We start from the raw sequence: 13,822 nt of genomic DNA, 5'->3' as shown, positions 1-13,822 counted from the left end.
ACCTCAGGTTTTTTTCTAGTCTTTCCCTTTCTACATTTGAGCTCCCCTTTTCCACAGTGAGAAACCTACCTTCCAATATCCTCAATTATGTACTTATTTGCTTAATCCATAATACGTTGAAGGTAGTTTCAGAATTGGTAGCCCATCACTGCAAAAGACAGACTTAAGAATATATAAGCTCTTGCCTCTAGGTGGTTTTGAAGCTTTACATAAACAGAAAGTGAAGGCTAAGACACACTTGTAAACTGATTGCTCGAGTATTGAAGGTGTGCCCCAACACATGCATGGAGCACTTTTGCAATGGTTGGAAACTTATTGGTTCAAGAAGGCAATATTTGTCAAATCATTACCTGACCACCCAGTTAATCAGTCTGAGACTTCATTGTACACACATGACAAAGAATGAAGAGTTCAGCAAATTAGCCTAGGAAAATTACTAAACAAACAAACAAACTTTAGGGAAGGAATTTTGATTTTCTGAGTTGTCTCATTATGCAGAATATCCAGTTTAAACAAAAATTTTGAGACATGCAAAGAATATAACAAATATGACCTGTATACGCAGAAAAGAAGCTGTTCTTGAGGAAGCCAAGGTGTTGGACTTAAACTAGACAAAAATCTTTCAGTCAGCTGTTTTAAATATGCTCTAAGAAATAAAGAAAGCTATATCTAAATAACTAAAGGAAAGTGTAAGAATTATTTCACTTAATAGAGAATATCAATGAATAAACAGAGATTATAGGGCAAAACCCAACTAGAAATTATGGAATTTAAAAATATAATAATAGAAATTAAAAATTTACTAGAAGAAGCCAGCAGGAGATTTTAACTGGCAGAAGAAAGAATCATTGAACTTGAATACATGTCAATTGATATTGTGCAGTTTGATGAACAAAAAGAAAATAAGCTGAAGAAAAATAAACAGAGGTCAGAGATCTGTGGGACACCATCAAACATACCAACATATGCATAATAGGAATCCCAGAAGGAAAGGAGAAAAAGAAAAGGGTAGAGAGAATATTTGAAAAAATAAGGGCTAAAAACATCTCAAATTTGATGGAAAACATTAATGTGCCCAAAGAAGCTCAACAAACTTCAAGTAGGATAAATGAAAAGAGATGCACATTAAGATATTTCATAATTGTTGAATGCCAGAAAAAAAAAAAAAGAGAGAATCTTGAGAGCAGCCTGAGAAAAGTGACGTACCATATGCAAGGAATTCTCAAAAAGATTAACAGATGATCAGAAACCATGGTGGGCCAGAAGGCAGTGGAGTGACATACTCAAATTTCTGAAAAGAAAGACTTCTAATTAAGAATTATGTAATCAGCAATACTATTCCTTGAAAACAAAGGAGAAAATAAGATGTTTGAGACAAATGGGAACTGACAGAATTTGTTGCTAGCACACTCCCTAAAAGAAATACTAAATGATTTTCTTCAGACTGAAATAAAAGGTTATTAGTCAGTAACAAAAGAAAAGAAAGCATTTTGATGTCATCTCTTACCTCACATTTTTATCAGCTAAAAAATCATGTTAAAGTTATATATTAATTCTTTTAACAGTAGTTCAGAGAGCAGAATTATGTCCAAGAAACTTTTTTCAACTGAATTCATATTATTGAGATTTTACGATTCAATTATTTTACAATTCTAAAGGTAATCTAGTAGAAGGAAAGATGATGTATGCATATACACACTCAAAATTAGAGTTTATTTCATTTAGGCCATGTGAATTGGCAACTACTTAACTCATTAATCTAAGATGAATGTTCCATCAGAAATTTAATTTAAAAGGCTTTTAAAATACAGACAGAAAATAAAGAATAAATTGATAACACTCTTAACTCTAAATCACACTTTCTTTTATATCAAGAAGTTGACAATACCAACTTCAAGGGCACTGTCAATTTGGAAAGTCATTAGCAAATAAAATATGACTTAATTGAAGCAAACTCAGCATGGATCTGCATTATTTTAAGTGAATGCAACTTGAAGAAGAATTACTAACTGCCACTCTCACGGACAATTAAATGAAGACAAGGCTATGCAACTACCCCTCTGTCCCTCCATAATTAAATATGGAAATAGAATTTGTGAAGAATTAGAAGTCCCGAAGTACATTATTCAAGCACTAATGGTCTGCTTTCTAGACAACATACAGGTAGTTCTCAGCATGTTACCATTAGCAAATGTGTTAGTGTCATAATTTCAACCACACACTTTGTGAAATCTCCTCTGAACAAGAGATTTCTAATGGTTGCCTGGGCTCTGGGCTCTTCTAAATCAAATATCAATTTCTTTTTGTTGCTACTTACCAAAATAGAGGACCTCCAGTCCAGCTTTTTGGAAAGTTATTCTTCCCAGGTGTTTGTAGTTCTCAGGGCTGTTTCAATTATGGTCCTGAACAAGTCTATTTCCACTGAGTACAGCTGCTACTCTACCAGGCACTTTAGTCCTTTGGCAGATGGTATGCTCTGTTGGATATTGCCACCAATGTTCTTATTCTCAACTCAAGCTGCATGATTAGCTGGGGTGAAATGGAGGGAGAAAGATAATGTCCTTTTCTCTTTGTGTAAAGCACTATTGGAAGAGTCCAAAAGTAGGGTCCCAAAGTACTGATTTTTAATAGTGTTTTCATGAAACAATTCTTTTAGATTTTTACCATAGATTTTTTCTTTGCATTTCACAGGATATGGCATAAATCTATCTGAGATTTATATCTTGACATATGTCTATGTTAGGAGGCAAATTCAGCAACAGAAAATACTTAGTATTAGCATTGACATTCTTTTGACACTAAGATTTTTTTTTTTTACTGGATAATGGTCATCATGATTAGCTACTTCCCATAAGATTAGTTTTTACATTTGCCTTTTGGTTGGTTTGCTCCATTAGTTTCCCCAGACATTCCAAAACATGTCTGAATCCTACCTGAACATAGCTAGTAAATTCCTGTTTCTATACTGTCAGCTCCCAATTTCTTCATCACCCCAAGAAAGGAATAAGCAAGAGATTTTACTAAAATCTAAGCAGGATAAATGTTTGTAAAACCTGTCATTAAGGTTTTCTATGAGATTGCATCAGTTAAAAAAGAATCAATATAGGTCTCATTTCACTTCATCAAACATTGAAGTTAGGTCAGAGATTGTGTTAGTCCCTATATTAGTGTTCTGCAGGGAAAGAGAACCAATATATACACAGCTGATGCATAACTTAATGAAGGGGATATGTTCTGAGAAATGCATTGTTCGGTGATTTTGTCATTGTGTGAACATTATAAAGTGTGCTTACACAAATCTAGATGATTTGGGCTACCACCTGGGCAGCATGTACTATACTGAATGGGTAAAAGATTATACAGCATGTATTGTACTGAATGGTAAAAGATTATACAGATAAAGATATGCAATAATAGAAAGGATCTAAGAAATATTAATACAGAGGGTGTCCAAAAATGTATACACATTTTAAGAAAGGAAAAACTGCATTAAAATTGTAATACTCAATGTATACTGATGACAAAAGATGAAAGATCAATACAAGTCATGTTGAGCACCTCTAATAATTGTAGAAGTCAAACATGGCTTGGGTATTACAAATTTAATCCCAGTTTTTCCTTTCTTAAAAAGTATATACATTTTTTTTGGCGTTCTCTGTATGTCCTGTTATAATCCTATGGGATCAGTGTTGTACATGTGGTCCATTGTTGAATGAAATGTCATTATGCAGTGCATAATGTATGAAATGTATGAAAGGACAATTTATTGTGGAAATTGGCTCACATGATTATGGAGAGTGAGGTGGCCCCTTATTATCTTTTAGCTGGAGAACTAAGGGAGCTGGTTCTCATAGCTCAGTCCAAGCCTGAAGACCTGAAAACCAGGATAGCTGATGATGTAATTAAGAATGCAGGTTCTCCACCCTTGCTTCTTAGTCTAGGGATGAAGGCTGAGATCCTGGGAGTCAGATGGTGCAAGTCCCAGAATCCAAAGGCTGGAGAACCTGGAGTTATGTTCTTATGTCCAAGGGCAGGAAAAGATGGGTGTCCCAGATACAGAAGAGAATTAATTTGCCTTTCCTCTGCCTTTTTGTTCTATCCGAGTCCTCAACCAATTGGATGGTACCCACTGTGACTGAGTGAAGCTGATCTTCCTTACTCAGAACTTTGATTCAAATGCCATTCTCTTCTGGAAACACCCTCACATACATACCCAGAAATAATGGTTTCTAGCTATCTGGGCATTCCTTCACCCAGTCAATTTACCATGATAGTCCTTATTTAATTCTTTCAGGACAGGTAGTTGTAGAAGGGAAAGTTTAGTTTTCATTGTGCTTATATTTTATGATATCTGAGGGCTAGTTGTTAATGGTAAGTTCAAGGAAGTAAAGTTTTCTTATAGTAGGGAACTTTAGTACTATACCAGCTTCTTTTTGGATTTCGTTGTGGCCATCCCAAAGCTTTCTGGAGTGGTGCCTCTCTAACTAGAAAGTCGTTCCGGGCCAGAGACAGTGCTTCCAACCTATTTTCAACAACCCATGCTGAGAATAAAGTGGGAGTTAGCATTCTTCTCCTCACTTCATGTAATGGTACTGGTGCAACTCTCAAAAGGTACTAGTGGCTTTGAGAATTGCTCTACTCACTACTCAGAGTTCATCCTTATTTCCAGTTTCTGTCTTTCTGGGAATGTTAGAGGCTGAGGCTCTCTTTACATGTAGTGAGGTCATTTTCTGATTCTAGTCACTGCTGTGTTGTATCTTTAAGAAGTTCATTAAATCATAAAGTGAGATTCTGTCTCTACAAAAAAAAAAAAAAAAGTTCATTAAAGCTTCTGACATGTGAGTGGTACCTTTTAGTTTATAGTGTTTATAACTTGTGTCATTTTGTGTACTTTTTTGAAGGTTGTGGGTGGGTGGATATGGGTTTGATTCACCATTTTGAACCAAAATTATGTGTTTTATCACTAATATTGCTATTTATTACATTAATATTATTTATAATGGTCATTGAGGAAGGTTGGTTTCATTGGTCTAGAATAGTAATAGCCACCTAGAACAACTGACACACTGTTTTATACAGTTAAACTATACATTTATGTCATAGGAGTTGTATTTATACATATAAAACTATGTAACTATATATACATATAATTTTGATAATCCAAACTTATTTTAAAACTATATTTAAATAAATACTAATTGAAAGTAAGTAAACTAGAGTTTACCTTCCACCATCAGTTAAAAAAATTTTTTTTTGATTATTGCTCAATTAAGAATGTGTTAGGTCACGAGAACAGAATTCCTGTATAGGATGTGACTGTTATTGTGTTATACTTTATTATTTTAGTTTCTGATGAAATCAGGTCTTTAAGCATTTTATGGTTCATGCTTAATTTTTAAATTTATTATAATGGCTATAAAGGAAAAATGATTGTTGATTTCTCAGGTCACAAATAATTTGTCATTAAAGGACTTATCCTGTCCTTAAGTGTTGACAACAAAATGAGCTAGAATAGTGCTTTATTTATTGTTAACTATTTGTTAGTATTTGAAAATATTTCATGAATATTTTTTCAATACCAGGTAATTAGAAGTTATCTCATGGCTGTTGGTAATATTGCACTTTTCAATCTGTTTAAGATAATTGTTACTAAGTTTTTACCATGCCCTAAATAATACTATCCCCTCTTCCTTTTTTTAAATGATAAGGAGCTAATTTTCATTGTCCCTTAAGGTTGTAGATAGTGAGTGTACTGCCAAGAACAAAGCTGTTGATATTGGTGGGGAATATGCTAATATTAGCGGCACTTCTTTGGGAATCCTGGCTGTCTCAGGATTGGGATAGGGTACAACGGTGACAACTTAACTTGGGATCTGTCAAAAAACACCTTAGCATTTACTAGTGGAACCCCCATGACTGAGGCTATCGATGCTTAAAGTTTAGACTTATGTAGGGGTAAACATTGTTTTATAACTTATTCCCATTATCGTTTTCTTTGTTTAATTAATTTCAGAATATTAGAGAGGTATACATGTTTTGTTTACATACTTTGTTTTTGTAAAGATTGAATCAAATAGATGGGAATTTACCCATCCCATCCTCCCCCTACCCCCAGCTTGATTTTTACTGAGATTTATTTCTGTATGTGCACTTAAGTATTGATAGATTAGTTCCAATTTGGTATTGAGGACATGTGTTTGTTTCTCTATTCTTATGATGTTTCACTTAGAAGATGGTTTCCAGTTCTATCCATGTTGTCACAAAAGATACTAGACTGCCATTTTTTTTTAATGGCTGAATAGTACTGTATGGTATGCATATACCATAATTTATTAATCCATTTGTACATTGGTGGGCACTTCGGTTGTTTCCACGTCTTTGTGGTTATGAATTGGGCTGCTATAAACATTTGAGTGCCAGTGTCCTTTTTATACCTTTTTTCCTTTGGGGATATGCCTAGCAATGGGATTGCTAGGTCAAATAGGAGATCTACTTTTAGTTTTCTGAGGCATCTCCATACAATTTTCTTTCTTTCTTTTTTCTTTTTTTAGAGACAGAGTCTCACTTTATCACCGTTGGTAGAGTGCAGTGGTATCACAGCTCACGGCAACTTCCAGCTCTTGGGCTTAGCTGATTCTCTTGCCTCATCCTCCTGAGTAGCTGGGACTATAGGCATCTGCTACAAAGCTCAGCTTTTTTTTTTTTTTTTTTTATTGTTGCAGTTTGGCCCAGGGCTGGGTTTGACTCCACCACCCTCAGTATATGGGGCTGGCTCCCTACTCACTGAGCCACAGGCGCCGCCCGCCATACAATTTTCTATAGAGGTTGCGCTTGTTTGCAGTCCCACCAGTAGTGTCTCTGCATTTACACCAGCATCTGTTGTTTTGGAATCTTTTAATATGACTTTTTAAACCTAACTTGTTAGAGTTAGGTTATATCTCATTTGTGGTTTTGGTTTGCATTTCCCTAATGATTAGAGATATTGAGCATTTTTTCATGAGTTGTTGGTCATTACTGTATCTTCACTTGAAAAGTTTTCATTCATGTCTTTTGTCCACCTTTTAATGGGGTTGTTTGGTTGTTTCTTGCTGATTTTCTTGAGTTCTCTGTAGATTCTGGTTATCAATCCTTTATCAGATATATAGCATGCAAATATTTTCTCCCATTCTATGGGTTTTCTATTTACTCTTTTTTTTTTTTGTAGAAACTTTATCGCCCTTGTTAAAGTGCCAGTGGTGTCACTCAGCTCACAGTAACCTCCAACTGCCAGGCTTAGGCAATTCTCTTGCCTCAGCCTCCCCAGTAGCTGGGACCTTAGGCACCTGCCACAATGCCTGGCTATTTTTTTTTTTTTTGTTTGTTTGAACCTGCCACCCTTGGTATATGGGGCTGGCACCCTACCCACTGAGAGACAGGCACCACCCATCTATTTACTCTTTTGATTGTGTCCTTGGCTGTACAGAAACTTTTAAATTTGATCAGGACCCATGTATTTATTTTTGTTGTTGCTATAATTGCTTTTGGGCTCTTCTTCATGAATTCTTTGTCTAGGCTGGTATCTTTAAGAGTTTTTCTAACATCTTTTCTAGGATTCCTATAGTTTCCTGGCTTAGTCTTTTATCCATCATGAGTTAATTTTTGTGAGTGGTGAGAGGTGCAGATTCTGTTTCAGTCTTTTACATGTGTCTGTCTAGTTTTCCCAGTACCATTTATTGCACATGGATTTTTCCCCAGTGTATGTTTTTATCTGTTTTGTCAAAAAAATTAGGTAGAAATATGAGAATGGTTTAATCTCTTGGTTCTTGATCCTGATCCATAGGCCTATGTCTCTGTCTTTGTGCCAGTACCATGCTGCTTTTGTTACTATAGCCTTGTAGTATATCTTGAAGTCAAGTAACGTGATGCTGCTAGTTTTGTTCTTATTTACATAAGGCTGTCTTGGCTATTCAGGGTCTTTTCTAGTTCCATACAAAGTGTAGAACTATTTTTTCCAGATCTGCAAGAAAATGGTATTTTAATGGGAGTTGCATTGAATCTGTAAATTACTTCGGGTAATATAGCCATTTTAGCAATGTGGATTCTGCCGATGGATGAGCATGGTATATTTTTCTATCTGTTTCTATCCTTTGCAACTTCTTTCCTCAGCATTTCATAGTTCTCCCTAGGTTTCACCTCCTTTGTTAAGTTCATTCATAGGTATTTTATTTTCTTTGCTGCTACTGAGAATGGATTTACATCTTTTATTTGATTCTCAGCTTGACTGTTGTTGGCATATATGAAAGCTACTGATTTATGTACATTTCTTTTGTAGCCTGAGTCTTCACTGACTTATGCAAAGGTAAACATTGTTTCATGTTTTAGTCTCATCTTTACTTTTTTTTTTCTAGGGTGTTTCTAATGCAACTTTGAAATACAAAGGTATACATTTTGGCAACTCTTCAGGAAGAAGGGAGTTACCTAAAAAGTCAGGTCCTGGTCCTGGACAGTATGATATCATTCAGTAAGTTAAAAAAAAGTATACCTTTATTATAGTTCTTAGCTATAAAGTATTCTAGTAATTCAGATTAGGCCAAAAGGAAAAATTTGTATGAAAAACTCTAAGAAGTATTATATGTAGGAGTAACCTATATGAGAGCTATTGCTTTTTTATCAGCCATATCCTGTGACACCTACTTTACCTGTATCATTTCATTTAATCTTCACAAATCCCTGTCTAGTTACTGTGGTTATACCTATTTTATCAGAGAAAAATCCAAGTGTCAGAGAGTATAAACAACACATTCAAGATCATGTGGCTTAAAAGTAACAAAGCATTACAATATACAATCCTTCATTATTAAGGAGAGAAAAGATCAGATAAAATAGAAAAGAAAGTGATCCAGAGTTCACCGCTTTATCCCTGGCTGTCATCTCCTGTCATTCTTCTGACTACATGATGGATTTAGAATGCATTCTCAGTCAGTGGGAATCAGAGCTATAATATTAGTTTGGAAAGAATATTAATAAAGTTTAACTAGTAAATATATTACTGGTAAAATAACTCCCTTCTGTATTTTCTCCTGTACCTACAGTAAGGTTTTAACATGAATCCATAGAAGGCAAAGTTGAATAACAAATGCTATGTCGTACATAGATTCTACCATTCCTTCACGCAATTCTGTTTTTTTTTTTTTTTTTTTTGAGACAGAGTCTCAAGCTGTCGCCCTGGGTAGAGTGCTGTAGCATCACAGCTCACAGCAACCTTGAACTCTGGGACTTAAGTGATTCTCTTGCCTCAGTCTTCCAAGTAGCTGAGTCTACAGGCGCCGGCCACAACACCTAGCTATTTGTTGTTGTTGTTGTTGTTGTTGCAGTTGTCATTGTTTTAGCTGGCCTGGCCGGGTTGAACCCACAAGCCTGGGTATATGTGGCTGGTGCCCTACCCACTGAGCTCCAGGCACCATCCACAATTCATCTTTTTTAAAAAAAGAGTACAGCAAAGCTGGGTGCAGTGGCTCATGCCTATAATCCCAGCACTGTGGGAGACTGAGGGAGAATTGCTTGAGCCCAGGAGTTGGAGACTTGCTTAAGCAAGAATGAGACCCCAACTACTAAAAAAATGGAAAAATCCAGCCGGGTGCCGTGGCAAGCACCTATATTCCCAGCAGCTTCTGGAGGCTGAGGCAGTGGGATGCCCACAGCCCGGGTCTGAGGTTGCAGTGAGCTATAATGCCATTACACTCTGCTCAGGGCATAGGGTGGGACTCTGTCTCAACAACAACAACAACAACAAGCAATACAGCTTATCTGCCTGCTTCTCTCTCAGAGCATTGGTTTTCTCCCAGCAAGTCTCATAGTGATTATATACTCAATTAATTTGTTAGACAGATTCAGACCTATCTGTATACTAGCAGTGAATACTTGTATCTCTGGCTCTTGCTTGGACTATTGTGCTGCTTTCATTCCTGGAATGGACATTGTTTGTATTCTTGCTGTGTGCCAGTACCTAACTTATTCACAGAGAATAAAAAAATGAAACATGGTCTTTGTTTTGGGAACTTTATATTCTAGTCTATTGCTTTTTTCATTTTTTCATTCTTTTAATATGAAATGATACATCTCTGTAAATTTTTATTCTTTTAGTAGTTCATGCTAGAACTTTAACATGCATATTTAGCCTAATACTATTATCAATCTTCTAGACAGGACAAGGTCTATAGAATGCTTTAATTCTGATCATCCCCTTTCTGACATATGCTTTTGTTGTTCAGTATTTTAGTCCTATCCTTTTCTCCTATCCTTTTCTTATACCAGATTTGCTGGTTTGCCTGTTTCTCTCTCTCTCCCCCTCCCTCTCTCCCTTACATCCTTCCTCACTTTCTGCCTCCTCCCCTTTCTCTCTCATATCAATTTTATTGAGGTTTAAATGATATAAAACAAAATTTATCTTTTTAAAGGTATGTTCTATGATGATTGTTTTCTACCCTTGCTACTAAACATTTGACTGAGTACCCCATACATAAACAGAACTCTCTCTAATTAATGTTAGTTCCAATTTTGCATGATAGTTTTTCCTACCAGTCCTTTTTTACTTCCCAAAGCTTGTCCTGCTCCCATTCTTCTATTTTTTAATGCTTCACTTTGATCTTTGTTACTGTTTTTCCTCTTCCATTTGTATCTTAACTTTTGCTTGCAGGAATGTATTAATACTGATTGCATTCCTCATTACTTCAGTTATTTCACCATTTCCATAATTTGCTCTTTGGTTTGGCTATATACACTGTATCTTTTATTTGGAGTTGTCTTGGTTCCTCCTGGTTCCTTCAGACATTTTCTGCTATTTTGTTTTTTCTTTTTTTGGATTCTTATTTTGTTTATTGAATCACAATTATTCTGGGAGACTTGATTTAGTACAAAAGTAAAGATACTTGGTTACCCTTAATGGAAAGATAAACTTATGGGACTTTTTTTTTTTATTTGAAAAAGATACAGTCCTAAATGATATGTGATACTTTTGATATCTCAAATATAAATTTGTTATTTATAAATAAATCTTTGAAGTTTTGAAAACAAGTTCATTTGTTCAATTTTATATGAATAAAAATCAGTGAAGTGAGCTAGAATAGTAAAATGGTAAATGCACATTTAAATCATAGCATTGACGAACAAGACAATAAAGGCAATTGTGTAACAATTTTTTCAAGTGTTTTTCTATTGTCTGTTTTTTAACCTGCATTATGTTCCGTATAGTTTTCTGGTCGTGTTAGATATCAGATTTCTTTGAAGTTCTGTTTAAGAAATAGAAAAAATGGTAGTGTAGTTAGTATAGGCTATTTAAATAATAGTAGTTATTGTGTACTTATTATGGGCCATGTATGGTACTAAGCACTTCACATGTATTACCTATTTTAACTGCTGAAACCTTACAATTGGTTATAACTATTTTCAATTACAGGTGACAAATTTGAGGTTTAGAGAATTTAGGTGAATTTGTATAAGGTCACACAATTAGCAGATAGCAATGCTGGGATTCCTATCAGGCTCTCTGATTCCAAAGTTTGGGCTTTTAATCATTGCTTATTTAGTTTCTGTTTCTTTCTTGTGGTTGCCTAAAATTAAATGAAAATAAACTTTCTTTTCATTTAAAAAATATTTTTTCTTTTTCTAAACATTGTTTTCTTCTCAGAGGTAATCAAAGATCTTTTTTTATGTTCTCTTCCTGATTCTTTTATGATATAAATAGCATAGAATTATTTCCCCCTTGTTTTAGTAATAGTTGAAACACCAAGGGAGTTGAAATTTTAAAGATTTTCAGTGGTAAACAGAACATACAGGAAACTTTTATTGGTAGCTTTTTATTTCAATTAATGATGTAAGTTCCAGGGTGGCGCCTGTGGCTCAAAGGGGTGGGGTGCCAACCCCATATGCCAGAGGTGGTGGGTTCAAACCCAGCCCCAGCCAAAAAAACTGCAAAAAAAAAAAAAATATGCAAGTTCCAGATCCTGTTTTCTTTTTGCAATCATTATCAGAATAGGTTTATAATAATGTGGTGAATTGGAAAAAGCAGAACTAACTAACAAAATAAATATATTTTAGAAAATTTTAAATATATCCATATAATACCCTCAGATGATCTTATTATCCCATACTTTCAAACCAGGAAATGAATGCTGCTGTAAAAATATTCTCTTTGCTTATAGAAACATTTATACATTCAAAATTGAGAACTCTCAATTTCTATCTGAATTTTCTAAAGGAAAAAGACATTACATTATGAAAATATTAACATCAAGAAAGATGAACAGCAAAATTACTGCACATTCCTCCCACGATTATATGATGTGATAATATTGCAGGAGAAAAAAAAGGTGAGTTGAAAAGTGGCTATTGCATTTATTTTCCAGTTTTAAGATCATTGAATCCTGTTTTCATAAGGTTAGCGTATTCTTAAATCTGTTGTGTCTGATACCTGTCACTCAATGAATATTGTAGAAGGAAATGTATTTAATATCTGTCAGGTGGTCACTGTCTCTACTTGAACACCTCTTGTCATAAAGAACATGACTCCTAAGGCTTCTTGTTTTAGTAGTAGACAACTGTCTTTCTAAAAATGCCCTTAATCTGACCTAAATTTACCTGCCTTCTGCTTACTTATTATTCTCTCTTTTTCTATAATTTCTTTTCAATCTCCCTTTAAATCCTCACTAGTAAGGATAGTTCCATGTACCATCAGTTGTTCTTATTTAACTGAGGGTCCCTTATTTTTAAAGTCATCTGGGGACCTTCCTCAGTTTGTGAATATCTTTCTTTTTTTCTTTTTAAATATGGTCTCTAGAACTAAGCATAATATTCCGGGTGTAATCTGATTTTGCATAGTAAGATTGTCATCTTAATTGTTCTGAATAGTGTATATTTATTAATGTGATACCTAGAGTTCCATTTTTTTGGAGCTACATTTCAGTTTATTCATGTGGAACTTATAAACAAATAAAAAACTGAATTTTGTTTCATTTAACTTAAAGTTTGAAGATTATAGGATGAAAATTTAAAAATTTATCCTATAATTAAAGATTATAGGATACAATTAGAATAAGGATAAATGAGTCTTAATTGAACAGTCAACAACTATTTCAATAAGAATTTTCTCTAGCATTTGATTTCCTTGGTCACCTTCTGAATATTTATCTGCAAGTAATATTGTTTATAGAAATATTAGAAAAAGATATAATAGAATAATGTAATGTAATTGTTTTTACAGAGTAACAGTTATAAATATCAAAGCAGATAGAATCATTAGAATGTAGCGGATATAATTATTTTAGCATATACTTAGGAAAAGAAAGCCTTTGGTTTGATAGTGAGGTTTTTTCATCAGTAGAATTTATTTATAGGTAATATTTTTTCTTTGAATGTCAATAAAATATGCAAAAATTAAGGTAGGAAAATTATATTTTTCTTAAGTCAAGTTTTATTTTTTTTTTGTGTGTGTGTGGAAAACATTCTCTTAGATATTTAGAGATCTTACCAGTATGTTATTTTATGTATTTTTTTTTGTTTGTTTCACTGAGCCCTTCTTTTGCTGTAATAGTGTGTTATTTTAAAAAGCCACCTTTCATAGTGTTATCCTACATTTTTGAAAGGAGAAAGAAGCTTATATGAGGTGACTTTTAAATTAATATCAAGGTGCCTGTATCATTGCATTAACTTTGCTGCTGAGATTACTATGGTCTGATATAATTTGTTTTTGGAATTGTGGGACGGCTAATATAACAACATGAAGAATTATGATCAATAGCAATAGAGGATGTTTTATTTATTTAAATGTTAGTGTCACTGTGATTTT

The 13,822-nt window shown here is 34.2% G+C and overlaps 1 protein-coding gene across 1 annotated transcript in view; it reads left to right on the top strand.

Annotated features, from left to right (window-relative positions):
* Positions 1-13,822, top strand: part of STPG2 (sperm tail PG-rich repeat containing 2) — a 282,519-nt gene that overhangs the window by 29,002 nt on the left and 239,695 nt on the right. Inside the window, exons 4-5 of the mRNA XM_053597234.1 lie at positions 8,388-8,500; positions 12,236-12,347. Of these exons, the coding sequence (XP_053453209.1) occupies positions 8,388-8,500; positions 12,236-12,347 (225 nt within the window). The remainder of the gene's footprint in view (positions 1-8,387; positions 8,501-12,235; positions 12,348-13,822) is intronic.

This window comes from Nycticebus coucang, chromosome 1 (genome assembly GCF_027406575.1).
Source record: "Nycticebus coucang isolate mNycCou1 chromosome 1, mNycCou1.pri, whole genome shotgun sequence".
NCBI classification, from domain to species: domain Eukaryota; kingdom Metazoa; phylum Chordata; class Mammalia; order Primates; family Lorisidae; genus Nycticebus; species Nycticebus coucang.
This window is presented reverse-complemented; position numbering and strand designations above follow the sequence as displayed.